This window comes from Halictus rubicundus, chromosome 14, assembly GCF_050948215.1.
Source record: "Halictus rubicundus isolate RS-2024b chromosome 14, iyHalRubi1_principal, whole genome shotgun sequence".
Taxonomy (NCBI): domain Eukaryota; kingdom Metazoa; phylum Arthropoda; class Insecta; order Hymenoptera; family Halictidae; genus Halictus; species Halictus rubicundus.
This window is the reverse complement of record NC_135162.1, coordinates 1,634,708-1,649,170: the sequence shown is the minus strand read 5'-3', so window position 1 is coordinate 1,649,170 and position 14,463 is coordinate 1,634,708. Positions and strand designations below refer to the sequence as shown.

Here is a 14,463-nt window from a genome sequence, read left to right as displayed (position 1 = left end):
CATGTCTGCGCTGGACCTACAATCAGGTTATTGGCAGATTGGTGTACGAAACGAAGACCAAGACAAGACTGCTTTCACAACGCCTTTCGGAATTTTCCGGTTCAAACGGATGCCGTTTGGATTGAAGAACGCACCGGCTACCTTTCAACGCCTTATGGATCGGATGAGAGCTGGATTGGGAGGCCGAAATATTCTCGTTTATCTGGACGATATACTGGTACTCTCCACCGATTTCAAGGAACACCTCGAGGACTTGAGAGCAGTTTTCAACAGGCTTCGACAATTTGGTCTCCGAATGAATCGACAGAAATGTCGTCTCGGATGCCCAAAAATCAAATACCTTGGACATGTATTAACAGCGGAAGGCATACATCCCGATTCGGAAAAGGTCAAGGCGATTCAATGTATGGCTACACCGGCGAACTTGAAACAACTTATTTCGTTTTTACAAACTTGTTCATGGTATAGGCGATTTGTACCAAATTTCGCCACAGTTGCCCAACCTTTGACACAGCTAACAAAGAAAAAGGCAACCTGGGAGTGGACGACGAGCCAACAACAAGCCTTCGAGCACCTGAAAGGAGCCCTTACGAGCCCGCCAATCCTGCGATATGCCGACGAGAACCAGCCCTTCATCATACGCACCGATGCCAGCGCCTACGCCATAGGAGCGGTTCTGTTACAGGGCGAGAAGGAAACGGAACATCCCATTGAATATGCCAGCAGATTACTGACGTCGGCGGAACGCAACTATTCAACCACAGAAAGAGAGGCACTAGCAGTAGTCTGGGCCGTCGACAAATTCCGAGGTTACATCGAAGGAACTTCTGTCACTATTGCCACGGACCATCAACCCCTGAAATGGCTGATGTCTTTGCGTTCTCCCAGCGGTCGTCTCGCCCGATGGGCATTGTTACTTCAACCATATTGTCCTAATATACAATATATTCCAGGTCGATGCAATGTTGTTGCCGATATGTTATCTAGACTACCAAGCGAGCCATGGAACGAAGAAAACAGAGCAGAGGTCGCAGAGATTTCCGTTGACGTACCGGCACGAGGACCAGCAGTAACCCGAGAGGAACAATTAAAAGACGAGGCCCTGAAGACTATAATCGAAGCACTAGAATCGACTACGCGAGACGACGAAATGATCAAGTGGTCCATGAAGGGATATCTGGTCAACAACGGAGTACTCTATCGACACGCTCCAAATGTGGACATGGAAGAAGCACAGCTGGTTGTACCTTCGCACGAAAGAAAGGAAATTCTTCGAGCGTACCACGACGATGCCACTGCGGGTCATTATGGAGCACAACGTACGCTACACCGAATAATCAGCCGATACTTTTGGCCAGGAATAAGCCGGGAAATCGCAGACTACGTCCAAGCCTGCGTGGAGTGCCAGAGGTATAAAGCGAATAACTTAAAACCAGCCGGTTTGTTACAGACGCCCGTTATGCAGCAAAGATTCGAAGTGCTCGCCATGGACCTCTTTGGGCCTTTGCCGTCCACGACGAAAGAGAATCGATGGATTTTCATCGTAGAAGATACAGCCTCACGATGGGTAGAACTGTTTCCATTGCAGCAGGCCACGGCGGAAGCCTGTGCAGAGGTCCTCATCAACGAAGTTATGCTTCGGTTTGGGATGCCACGACGAATAATCAGCGACAATGGCACTCAATTCGTCAGCGGGGTCATGCAGCAGGTAGCCCATTGTTTTGGGCTGCATCAGGCTTTCACCCCAGTCTATCATCCCGAGGCCAATCCGGTGGAACGGAAGAACCGTGATCTGAAGGCGCAGCTTGGAATCTACGTCGGTAGGGATCACGCTACGTGGGACGAGAGGCTGCCAACCATCCGATTCGCAATGAACTCGGCCAGATGCGTGACGACCGGGTACTCAGCAGCCTACCTTACTTTCGGGAGAGAGTTGAGGACTCCCGATGACGCCAATCGGGACTTGAGGGCCATCATCCAAGCAGAAAATTTCCTGCCGGAAATTACTCCAAAGCTGCTGACGCTGGCAGACACGATGCAGGTGGCCCAGCAGAACCAAGAACGACAGCAGGAGCAGAGGAAGGAGTATGCCGACCAACGACGCCGGCCCAACCCTGGATACGAGAGAGGAGACCTGGTGTGGGTAACCACTCACACCCTCAGCAGGCGAGAGCGGAACTACACATCAAAGTTTGCACCAAAGAGGGATGGACCATACGTGGTGAAGCGCCGCGTGGGTTCCAACAGCTACGAGATCGAGACCTGTGATGACCAGCCTGTATGCGTAGGGGTGTACCACACCTCGGCGCTAAGGCCTTACAACGGGGCACGAGCAGAACCACCAGAGCCAGTAACATCCATCCGCAAACGGGGACGACCTCGTAAGCAGCGTGAGGGCCCATCAATGGAGCACCCAAGGAAGCAAACGAGGCGCAGATGAAGGAATTCCTGGACTACTTGTCGGGACGCCGTCGTGTCCAGAGGGGGAGTCTGTAACGCGACGGGGAAACAATAAAGCGTCAAGACCCCTCGTCACCCCCCCCCCCCCGATGTAACAGAAGAATTGCGCCGAGGCAGCGTGGCCGGCGGTTCAAGGGGAACCGCGGGGTCTGGAACCTTCTAGACCCCTAGTAACGCGTTATTGATAAAGATAGCAACGAGTCCATATAAATATCGGTAGATTACCGCGGAGTAGCCACTCTTGCTGCACCTGTAGGAGAGGACGAGGTAAGACCACGGCCGCCTACAGGATGGGAGAGTACGAAGCAATGCTATCGGACGCCCAGCAGCAGGGCTGCACCTGTGGGAGAGGACGAGTCAGACCACGGCCGCCCACAGGACGGGAGAGTACGAAGCAATGCTATCGGACGCCCAGCAGCCCAGGAGAGGACAGGGGTTGCACCTGGACGCCTCTCTGGATACATGGGAGAGGACGGCCATGAAGGCCGGCCGCCCGCCGAGAGGAAAGAACAGGGTAGCTTCCTGGCCGCCTGAGAGTAGGGACGCCTGGTTCCTCTGTACGTTTCGGAGAGGACGGCCATGAAGGCCGGCCGCCGATCGGACATGAGAAAACAGGCGAAACCGCGTCGTCGTCGTATTCCCAGAGGGAGAGTACGGTTGAAATAAACCGGACGCCCGATGGTGGTATCGCGTATTATATAAAATCTTTTCCTAAATTAATCGTTGCTAGCTTTGTCTCTCACTCTTTAGAAAGAATCTATTTTATAACAAAACCTATTTCCTCATCCTTTGTACTAACGTGTTTGGAAAATATATCCTATGTCTCCAGATATTCCGACTCCTGTCATTCCGCCACCACCGCAATCCTTTACGTTACAAGTTTATTTAAAACATTGAAACAAGTAAAGAAACTGGATGGATAAAAATAAGTTTAATTCTACAGTTTTGTGATTAGTAGACAAATATTATTTTGCTGACTGGAAAGCATTATATATTCTGGTAAAAATGAAAGAAAAATACTAGGGTATAGAGGAATAGCGCGGTAGAAGGGGAAATTATAGTGCGGGAACAAGTCTTGATCTGGCAACTATGCTTTGTATGATCTCTGTTCAAAATCATTGCAGGCGTTACCGGGAACCCCGGTAACGCAAGAAACCGTTCGACACAAATAGACCCATCATAAAGTTTTTCCGCCAATACGCAGGCGAGCGGCCTCGGTTCTCGGGCGACAATAGACAGCCGATCGAGCTCGGCGCCGAAACCGGGTCAACGCACGCAGACGTAAACTTTATGTTTACGTCTGACGGATTACTTGTCGCGTGGGCCACCGATTCCCATACTCCAAAATATCAAATCCGTTACCCATCGTCCTTGTTTCCTGTGCAGCAGCGGCCGTTAGGGCATTGCCCTCGTACGCTAACTAACGCTCGACACTGCCAAATCCTTTGTCATTTTCAAAAACCTCACTCCTTATTCCTTCCGCTGTCGGTGGCCCCGCACAGTATAAATAACCCGCGACAACCCCAGCGCGGGGTCCTTTGGCAACTTTCTGATCAACTGATCACTATAGTTCACGCGTCTTATCATACGATCGACTGATCGCTGGATTGTACAATTCTGTACTCGCGGGCTTCGCATTTAGTACGTATTTTCGTGACGACGTCTCAGCTCATTGTACGTGCCTTTGTATCCACCTATTGTTTTAATATATTTAAGTTTCCATTATACTCAGAATTTACTCTACCCGCATCTTTCTTACATCCATTCTCCAGTCACCTGCCTATATCACTTTCCTACCGATCCTGAGCCACTCCGTGCCTCAGTCTCCTGTCTATATTTTCAACAATCTCTATTGTCGTCTATTATAACGTACATTATCTCTGCACACCCTTTATGGTTACAACAATTAGAACTTCATTGTCTGTATTAGTTTTACAGAAGAGGGAAGAAAATTTGTATTTATCGCATGTTGTACAAGATGCGCGCGTGTTGGCGCAGTCGCGGCGCGATCCTTTGCGCATACCAGCAGTGAGCGTGGCGCTGTGGGCTCCTTCGGCTGCCAATCAAAAGGCCAGCGGATCGGTCATCCGGCCAATCGGACATATTTACTGGTTAATCACTGTATTAGATCTTTCCAGAAAGGTCCGTTGCCGAAAACAGGAAATCGCCGGTTTTCGTGCCTCTCGAAAACGGGTTAACAAATAAATATGGGTGCCGACGTGCCCTCACCCTCTTTGGCAATCGATTCTCGGAATAGTCAGATCCTTTTTCGGTACTACCTGTCTTAACTAGCGATTTTAAAAGACGTGCTTTTCAAAGTTCAAATCAAGAACCTCGCGGTGTTGAACCTCGTGAATTTATCGAAAAAATAAGAGTAATTATAGTGTATAGAAACCAAAGTGTGCAGCTTTATTTTAAATTTATTTATTAAAGAATATTAAAACAAAGTGTTTTCGACACAAAAGTTACTTTTCCCTGTGTCCGTCTCGTGAACTCTTTTCTAATTGTGATAATCAAGTGAAATTCCTTGTACGTCTATTGAACATTTTCTGGTCCTTCAAGCGGGATTCGCGTAAACGAGCCTGCGTCTTGCGTCGACCACTTGAAATCCAGTCTTCATATGCTATCTCGCCATCTTGTCCTCGAAATGGAACTCTCGGCCGACGAATTGATCCAGAAGCTAAATAGAAGAAATAATAGAAATCTAAATAGAAAGAGAATAGAGAAAATCTAAATAGAAAAGAACAGGCAAACAGAACTCAGGCAGCGATACATACGCGATTCCAAATGTTGGACAAGCTCTGGCAAGAATTTGAAGCTAACACAACGATATCCTCACCTTCAGGCACAAGGAATCGCTGAAATCGTAGAGGAGGAATACCTCGTCCAGAGAGAAACACTGCAAGAATACAGCGATCAATTGGCAGAGAAAGCCCCGAAGGTGCTGAGAGCTTCATCATCAGCCCCGAGTAACCCCACCTCCAACCATAACACGCTTACTCGAATCCAAATCCGTCAAAGTCAAAGCCCGTGGGAGTGTTTCTTTGGTCGCTTGGTCCTGCTTGAACAACGACAAGGTATTGATAACCGCTCTTATCTTACCTAAACTTACGTCGTATATCAGCAGTCGAAAGTTGACTGGCCCCACTTATGAGATCTCGAGTTGGCGAATCCAAACATCACGTCATCGGAACCAATCTACAGTCTGTTCCACAAGAGTGTGGACGCGATATCTGAGTGCAAATAAATCTTTTCTGTAAAAAAGGTTGTATAGGTCGAAAGTACATTTAAAGAACTAATACGCACTTGTTTAATAATGTGTCCAATCACCACCATTAGCGATTATTGCTTCTGATTATTACCAAACATTTTCGATTGGATTGGCATCGAGGGACTGAGATGGCGAATCCAACACGCTGACACAATTAGCTGTTTTCCAAGAATACTGCTTCGAATTGTTTAGCGTATACGGCACTCATCTCGAAATGACTTGAATTTCTCAGTGACAGAAATGATACTAAGACAATTGGGGCTATTGCGTATTAGAGGAGACATTGTATGTTTGGACTGGCACAATCTTTGCTGCATTGGGTATCAAATTTCACAGATATTGCGTCCACGCTCTTGTGGAACAGACTGTAAGTCATCCTTGGCGCCGACGTCTACTTCGCGATAATCAAGGACGGTGTCCGGAAAGGAGATCAGCATCAACCAGCAACCCAGAATACAATATTCGGATGGATCACAGTGGGTCACAGTGAGAGATTCACTGTCAGCACTGGTGCGGCAATTTTGGGAGCAGGAAGAAGTTCCTTCTGTCTCCAACTCAACCACTCCAGAGGAGCAAGAGTGTGAAAGCATCTTCCAGGCCACTCACGCACGGAATCATGGAGGGCGATTCATCGTCAGACTCCCTTTCTTTAAACCCGTGCCCGACTTCAGCGCCTCCCAAATCACCGCAGCTGCTTCTCTGACTACAAAACTTCAGAAACTGTACTTCGCGTGTCAATGACCGCACCAGGTAAGAATACCTTCTACTTACCGTGCAACGAATTTTTCAGAGCCTCCAGCGCAACCACACAACTGAAGGTTGTCTTCAATGGCTCCTGGAATTCCTCGACCAGAGCCTCACTCAACCAGCATCTGCACACGGGGCCGACTTTGCTGCCAAACCTCAGTGACGTCATACTCCGGTGGCGAATGCATGCAGTCGTCTTGGTGGCAGACATGGAAATGTACCGCCAAATCATCATCCACCCAGACGACCGCGACTATCAACGAGTCCTGTGGAGGAGAGCGGAAAGAACGGAAGTTCACGAGTACCGGTTGAACACGGCGACCTACGGGCTAGCCTGCGCTCCGTACCTGGCAGTCCGGACGCTGCGCTAACTGGCCGAAGCCGAAATCGGAAGGTTCCCTAAGGGTGCCGCCGCCGTACTGTAGAACACCTACATGGACGACGTCGTCACCGGAGCCGCCGAGGTCCAGGAGCTGCAGCAACTAAAATCAGACCTCACTAGTCTGTGCATGATGGGCGGCTTCCCTCTTTAGAAATGGGCCTCGAACTGCCCAGAACTGCTCACTGGGGAGACCGAGACGAGCACCTTCGACGTCGAAGCCAAGGCTGGGACAACCGCGGACCACACGCACCCAATGTTGGGACTGCGATGGCAGCCGGGCGAAGACTACTTCGCTTTTTTTCCGCGGGAAAATTCTTTTCGCATGCCCCGGCTCCCTTGGGGAAGCCGGGGTTATGTGAGACTGTCTCTGAGGGGAATCCCCAGAGACACCCACTAAAACGTAGAGACTACCCTCTAAAAACCCATACCCACTTAAGCTAAAGGGGAGGTGCCTGGATCACGCGAGTACTCAAGAGGACACGTCCCAGATAACATACTACCCGAGGGAGGAGATTAGCCTCCCCTATTGCCTACGCTATAAGCTCCCGGAGTCTTCGTGCCCCGCTCGGAGCCGGTGTCCCGGAGGAACCAGCCCCGGCCGAGGCAAGAAGACGGCGCCATCGGAAGGAAGGGCCGTCGGAGGCACGATCCGGCACGCTCCGACCCTTCCTACTCAACCCCCCACGAATCCCTCTCCCCTAGGGGAGGGACGGACCGACACCCCCCACACCGAGCATAATCCCGGGGGGTCTCGTCCCAACACGGGGGGAGCTTAGCCGGGGTCAGCTCACTCCCTGAGCCCCCGACTCCACCGCCCCCTCTGGTGGGGGTTCGGCGCGACACGGGAAGTCCCCCCGCGCCAATTCTACTCCGCCCCCTCCCTCGAAGGCACCAATTGGCGCGGGGGAGACCCCGCGCCCTCCCGACCCTCGCCAAACCCCTCGTTGGGGGCACTCGTCGGCGCGGGGGGCGTCCCCGCGCCCAAACTCTCCTCGCGGAGCCCGAGTCCCGCTCCCGGGCCCGCTCGGCGGCCTCCTTCTGCGTCATTATGACCTCGCAGAAGGAGGCCACCGCCATCCACGACCCCTCGCTGGCGGCCATGTGGTCGACCACGGTCGGCAGCGAGAGGTCCCACTCGCCCACTGCGACTCTAAGGACACGGCGCGGCTCGGCCCACGCCGGGCACTCCTCTAGGGTGTACCGCGCCGTGTCCACATCCTCGTCGCAGTGGTGGCACTGCGTCGTCGGCTCCCGCCTGAGAGCACCTGCGTGAGGCGGAAGGTCAACCTTCCCCGCCTCCTGCACCATGTATCAAATAGGGGCAGGAGGGCCCGGACAATCGGACGCGTGGAGGGTGCCAGGAGCACCCCCCACTCCGCAAATACGTCCGCCCGGGCCTGGCGTTTCTGAGCCTCGTCCTCTTCCTCCTCCTCGCACGTGAGTTCCACCCCCGGCGGGCGGCGGAACGAGCGGGCGATATGGTATAATTTCGCCCGCTCCACCGCCACCAAATGGAGTGGACTGCTCACCTCTAAGCTGACAATCCAGTGGACGCTGTATCCAGGGGGGCTATCACCAAAAGCTTTCCTGGAATGAACAATCTGGTGGAACGGGCCGAAATACCTGCTCAGTTCCGCGCCGCTCCCATCCTGTCACGACAGCGAGTTCGAGACCTACGAATTACTAGAGGCAAAGAAAGCGGTCACAACCCACAATGCCAAGGTGGAAGAGAACCCAATTCTCGCAAGATTTTCTGACTACCAACGGTTGATCAAGGTGACTGCTTGGTGTCGTCGCTGGCTGCAAGTGCAGGAACCAACCACCAGCACTACGACGAGGAAACAAGGTGAAAGGGGAGCTGCAAAAAGCCGAAATGTGGTGGATGAGGCTACTGCAGGCGAAAGCTTTCCCGGATGAACTTCAGGCGGCGACGAAAAACTTACCAGTTCCAAAACGGTCCAAGCTCCTTGACATGACCTCGTTTCTCGACGATACAGGGTGTATATATTTAATGTTCCCTTACGGGTTACATAGAGATCCCGTTCCCTTTACATTTTCTTTCTTTTCGCTTTCACTCTCTCTCTCACTCATTCTTCCTTTCACTCCTGCCTCATCCTTTCTCACCCTCTCCTTGATACTTTCCGTCCTGTATTTCTTTTCTCTCCCGGTCTAATTTTTTCATCCACTCTTCTCCTCTCCCGTCCTCAGCCAGTATTTCCTTCACCTTCTCTTGAATTCCTACTTTCAACCCTTGATCTCTCGAGCACCTTTCCAACACGTGTTCCCACGTCTCTTCTTCGTACCCGCACCTTCTGCACCGTCTCTCCTCCTCTTCCCCCCAGTACCTTCCCCCCCTCATTTCATTCCCCAGCCTGTATCTTGCTATCCTCGTCCATTTTTCTTCTTTTGATCCTTTTTCTAGGTATTCGGGCCTTTCCTTTGTCCTTATTTCTTTATACCATATATTATACCTAGACTCCATTACCCTCTTCCAGTTTTCCTCTTCCTCTTTCTCTTTCTCTCTTTTCTCTATCCTTCCCCACTCTTCTTCCCCCCTTCCTTATCTCCCTCCTCTAACATTCTTCTATTCCCCCTTTCCTCTATATATTTCTTCCTCCCTATCTCCCATTTTGACATCTTCTTTCCTCCTATAGCTCTCTCTTCTATCTCCTTTAGACATTGTCTGGCCCATTCGCTTCCTTTTCCAGCTCTCAACCTTTCTTCAAACTTCCATGCCCTCTTCGCGCCCCTCGCTCTCATTTTCTCTCTTTTCGTCTCTTCCCTTACCATATACCCTGGTGTTGTCCACTCTACCCCTAGCACCCATCTTATATATCTTGCCTGCATCCTCTGCACCTCCATTCTTTCCTCCCATCCCCAGATCTCCACACCGTATTCCATCAATGGCCATACCAGTGCGTCGAAAAACCATTCTCTTCTCTTGTACTTATGTTTAAAATATCTTTTCCCTATCCCCCACACACTTTTCATCACTCCTCCACCCTTCCTTGTTCTGTCCTCTATCTGTCTTTCCTGTCCCCCATTTTTCTTGAATATGTACCCGAGATATTTTATCTCGTCTACTTTTTCTACCGTTCCATCCCCCCATCTCCACGTCTTTTTCTCTTGCCTTCTTCTTTCGAATCTTATTATCTTCGTTTTTTCTCTGTTCACTTCTAGTCCCTTCTCCTTTATATAGCTTCTGAATTCCTCTATCATTAATTTCATCCCGCTCTCCTCTTTCGCCAGCAGCACGAGGTCATCCGCATATTGCAAAGTGTACAGCATTCTTCCCCTAATCTCCACCCCACCTTTCCCTCTCTTCCTCATTCTTTCCTCTAGATCGGCCATAAGCAGTATAAAAAGCTTCGCGCTTAGCGGACATCCTTGCCTTACCCCTCTTCCTACCCAGAACTTCTCTCCCATTTCGCATCCTACTTTCACCTTAGATGTTGTCTCTCTATACACTTCTTCTATTCTTTCCCTAATTCCTTCGCTCACACCTCTCTCCTCTAATGCTTTCCACAATATTCTCCTATTCACGCTGCCTTCAGGTCTACAAAGCATCCTATTAACCTTCCCTTTTTCTTCGCCAGTTCCCTGTTTACTACATAATTCACTACATATATATTGTCTATCGTCCCTTTCTCCTTTCTAAATCCTGTCTGGTTCTCTGGCACCATCCTCTTCTCTTTTACTTCTCTCTCCAGCCTCTCCTCTACTATAATTGTATAGATCTTGTACAACGTATTCAGTAGCGTTACCCCTCTATAGCATTCGACTGACTTTCCATTCCCCTTCTTTTTTATCGGCACCACAACACCTACTTTCCACTCTTCAGGCCATCCTTCTCCATTCCATACCCTATTGCATATTTTCCACACTTCATTCCTTATATTTTCTCCTCCATATTTCCAAATCTCATTTCCCATCTCATCCTCCCCTGCTGCTTTCCCATCTTTCAATCCTTTTATTGCTCTTTCTATCTCTTCTCTTCCTATCTCTTCATTGCTTTTCTCGCTTCTTTTCCTCCTGCCTCCCCCCTCTATCTTGTTTTCTACTCCTCCTAGTAGCCCCATAAAATACTCCTTCCATTTTTCCATTTCTATCTCTTTCGCTTGTCCTTTTCCTTTTCCACCTCCCATCTTTCTTAGAAAATCCTATACCTTTCCTTCTGTCCTCGCTTTCCCTGCTTCCATTAGTATCTTTTCTCTCTCCTGCTCTTTTTTCTCTTCACACAGTTTTTTGTATTTGTTTTTCATTCTTCTATATCCCTCTTCTTCTTCTTTCCCTTCTTTCCATTTCCTTAATGCCCTTCTTAGTTCCTTCTTTCTTTCTATGCATTCCTTATCCCACCATCCTCTCCTTTTCGACTCTTTCATGCCCTCAGTACTCCTTATTTCTTTTATTACACTCTTGATCTTTCTTTCTAGTTCTCCTAGTCTTTCTCCTATCTCTTCCCCTGTTACTTCTATTTCCACTGTTAACCTTCTAAATTTTTCTTTTCCCTCTCTTCCCCATTCTACTCTTTGCGCTCCTTTCTTATCCTTCTTTCTTATCTCCCTTTCCTTTTCCTTCTGTCCTTTCTTCATTGTTAACACTACCGATAGGTGGTCTGATTCTACCCTTTCCTCTATCACCATGCTCTCTATCCCTTCTCTTGTTCTTTTGTCTCCTATCACGTAATCAATTACCGTCCTTCCTCTCTGTCCTATATATGTGTACTCTCCTCTCTCGTCTCCTTCTATCCCTCCATTCATTATTTCTAATCCTAATTCTCCTAGCGTTCTGATTAGCTTCCTCCCTTCTCCGTTTACTTTCTTGTCTTTTGACTCCCTGCAGCCTTCCCCCTCGTCTTCTTCCTGTCTTACTTCTCCTCCTTCCCTGCCTGTCCTCGCGTTAAAATCTCCTCCTACAATTATTTTTTCGTCCCTTCCTGTATCCCACCAGTCCCTCAGTACTTTGATCTTCCGTTCAATGTCTTTGTTTACATATACCCCTAGTATCTTCCATTCTTCCTCTCCTATCCTTATACTTCCTTCTATTATTCCTTCTATATCCTTTGACTCTCCCCCGCTCTTCTTTTCGCATGTAATTTCTTTTCTCATTCCTAACACCATTCCCCCTTTTGCTCTCCCTATTTTACTATCCCTAACTGCCCATTGCTTTTTCTTAATCTTTTTTTAATTTCTTGTAATCTTCTTTCCACTTTTTCCCACATCTTTTCTTCCACCCATGTCTCCAGCAGCACCATTACATCCCATCGCTCTAGGTCCTTCCAGAATCCTTCATCTTTCCCTTTCATTCCTGCTATGTTCCAGAAGCCGATTTTCATTTTTTCACTTTCCCTTCCCTTCCCCTTCTTCCCTCCCTCTGTCTTCAACTCCTCTTTATCCCTTTTCTTTACTTCTCTCTCCCTTTCTCTTTCGCTCCCCACTCGTTTCCCTCGCTGTCCTTCAATGTCTTCTCCTTCTCATCCCGTATCCACATCTTTCCTTCTATCCATATCTTCATATACCCCATTCTGACCCTTTTCCCTTTCCCTCTCTCTTTCTTCATTATCTGCCTTAGCCTCCATTGTATGTTTCTTTCTTCCCATGTGAGATCATCCTCTATCCTTTCTCGTCTTCCTGCTAATTTTTTCTTTTCTATCATTACTCTTCTTTTCTGTTCCATTGTCGCCATCTTTACCACTGCCCATTCTCCTTTTCCTATTCCCTTTTTGCCTCTTTTCTTAACTTCTTCAACCTCGAATTTTTCTCCTATCACTTCTAATAACTTTCGCACTTCCTCCTGTCCATCTCCTCCATCTTTTATCTCCAACCCTTTAATTACTATGTTCTTTCTCCTTGTCTCTCTTTCCTTTCTTTCCCAATTCATTTCTATTTCTTTCAGTCTTCTTTCCATCTCTCCTCTTTCCCTTTCTCCTTGATCACTTCCTCTTTTCCTTTCTATTTCTTCCAACTTTTTGTCTATCTTGTCCTCTATTTTCCCTTCTAACTCTATCTTTTTCACTCTCGCTTCTAACTCTTGGACCGATTTTCTGTCTCTCTCCCTTTCCTTCTCCCACTCTTCTTTCATATCTTTCATCTTCCTCATTACTTCCGTCATCTCTTTCCATCTCTCTGCTATTTCGCTCATCTGTTTTATTGTTCCCATTAATGCCCCCTTTATTTCGTCTCATATTATCTCCCTGATGTCTCCTTGCTCCCCTCTCCTTTCTTGATTCCCTCTCCTTTCTTGTCGTTCCTCTCCTTTCCCATCCTCCGGCGATCTGTCTGTTTTTCTGCTTTTTCTGAAAGGATCTTTTTCCTTTTCTTCTCTTTCCTCATTCTCTCTCTCTTTTCTTTTCTTGTCTAACCACTTCCCTAATCCCTCCACTTTGGATAGACTGTTGCACCTTGCTCTTTCTCTATTTCTTATCTTCATTAACTTTCTTGCCGTCTCTCTTTCCTGTTCTTTCTCTTCTTGTTTATTCATTTCCTTTCTTATTGCGCTTCTTTCTTTTCCCGCACGCGGCGCTCTCCCTTCTGCTTTCGCTTCTCCTGCTCTCTTTCCTACTGTGCGCCTAACCTCACTTTCTTGACTTATCACTTTCTCTATTGTCCTTTTACCCTTTCTTGCACTCTTTTCTTCCTCTAACTTCTCCTCCGATCTCCCTCTACCCCTGATCTCACTCACTCCACCTCCACTTTGTTTTCACTCGCTCTCTCACCACTTTCTCAGCTGCTCTAAATTTCACACCTTATCTCCTTCTAACCGGAAACGGAACTCCCCGACGATACAGGGTGCTTGCGAGTTAAGGGACGACTAAAGCACGCATTGCGCTCCTTCGACATCCTATCATCTTCCCTCCTGACTCCCGATTCACTGCCATATTGGTTGAGCAGGTTCACAGGGATTCTCTTCATGGCGGCGTCCAGGCCACTTTCGGAGCGCAACGGCTTCGTTTCTGGGTGGGTCCCTTCAGGCCGCAACCTGGTGAACGAAGCATCAGACAATGCGTAACGTGTATCTGATGGCGATCAACAACGGCGAATCTACTCATGGCCGACTTACCTCTACAACGAGTGACAGCAAGGCAAGGCAAGGCCGTTCTTTCACACCGGTATGGATTACGCCGGCCCAATCTGGCTAGTCCAAATTTATCTACACTTATTTATTAAAGGATATTGAAACAAAGCGTTTTCGACACAAGAATTACTTTTCCTTGTGTCCGTCTCGTGTCTATCTTGAACTCTCTTCTAATTGTCATAATTAAGTGAAATTCCTTGTACGTCTACTGAACACATGTGTACATTTACTTTAATTTTAGGTACTGACATCAAAAGGAAATAGAATTCTTTTTCATTTTAACAGGAAGGCATAACATTCATGTTTAGTAGATTTTGTTTGAAGTGTTCCAAAGTGTTTGCACAACGATACTTTCTTTGTTAGTACGAGCACTTAAAATCGTGTCTAGTGTTACGACCTGAGAAGACTGAGTCTGAGCGTTCGATGCAGCGTTTCTGCCTACGAACGTACTGATAGAGTATTATTAATGAAAACGTTTTTATTTTTCATTTTTTGCCGTGAAAACATTCCCAACAGATTCCTGAAGTGA

At 48.2% G+C, this 14,463-nt stretch overlaps 2 protein-coding genes across 2 annotated transcripts; one reads left to right on the top strand and one right to left on the bottom strand.

Annotated features, from left to right (window-relative positions):
- The first annotated feature begins 1,363 nt into the window (after positions 1–1,363).
- Positions 1,364–2,440, top strand: LOC143361023 (uncharacterized). Its single transcript, XM_076800263.1, has 2 exons — positions 1,364–1,630; positions 1,749–2,440. Exons 1-2 carry the CDS (start codon positions 1,531–1,533, stop codon positions 2,438–2,440), a joined length of 792 nt encoding a protein of 263 aa, XP_076656378.1. The 5' UTR covers positions 1,364–1,530.
- An 8,580-nt stretch (positions 2,441–11,020) lies between these two features.
- On the bottom strand, positions 11,021–12,000 carry LOC143360794 (uncharacterized). Its single transcript, XM_076799924.1, has 2 exons — positions 11,342–12,000; positions 11,021–11,188 (listed from the first exon to the last, which is right to left on the bottom strand). Exons 1-2 carry the CDS (start codon positions 11,978–11,980, stop codon positions 11,021–11,023), a joined length of 807 nt encoding a protein of 268 aa, XP_076656039.1. The 5' UTR covers positions 11,981–12,000.
- Between the last annotated feature and the right edge of the window lie 2,463 nt (positions 12,001–14,463).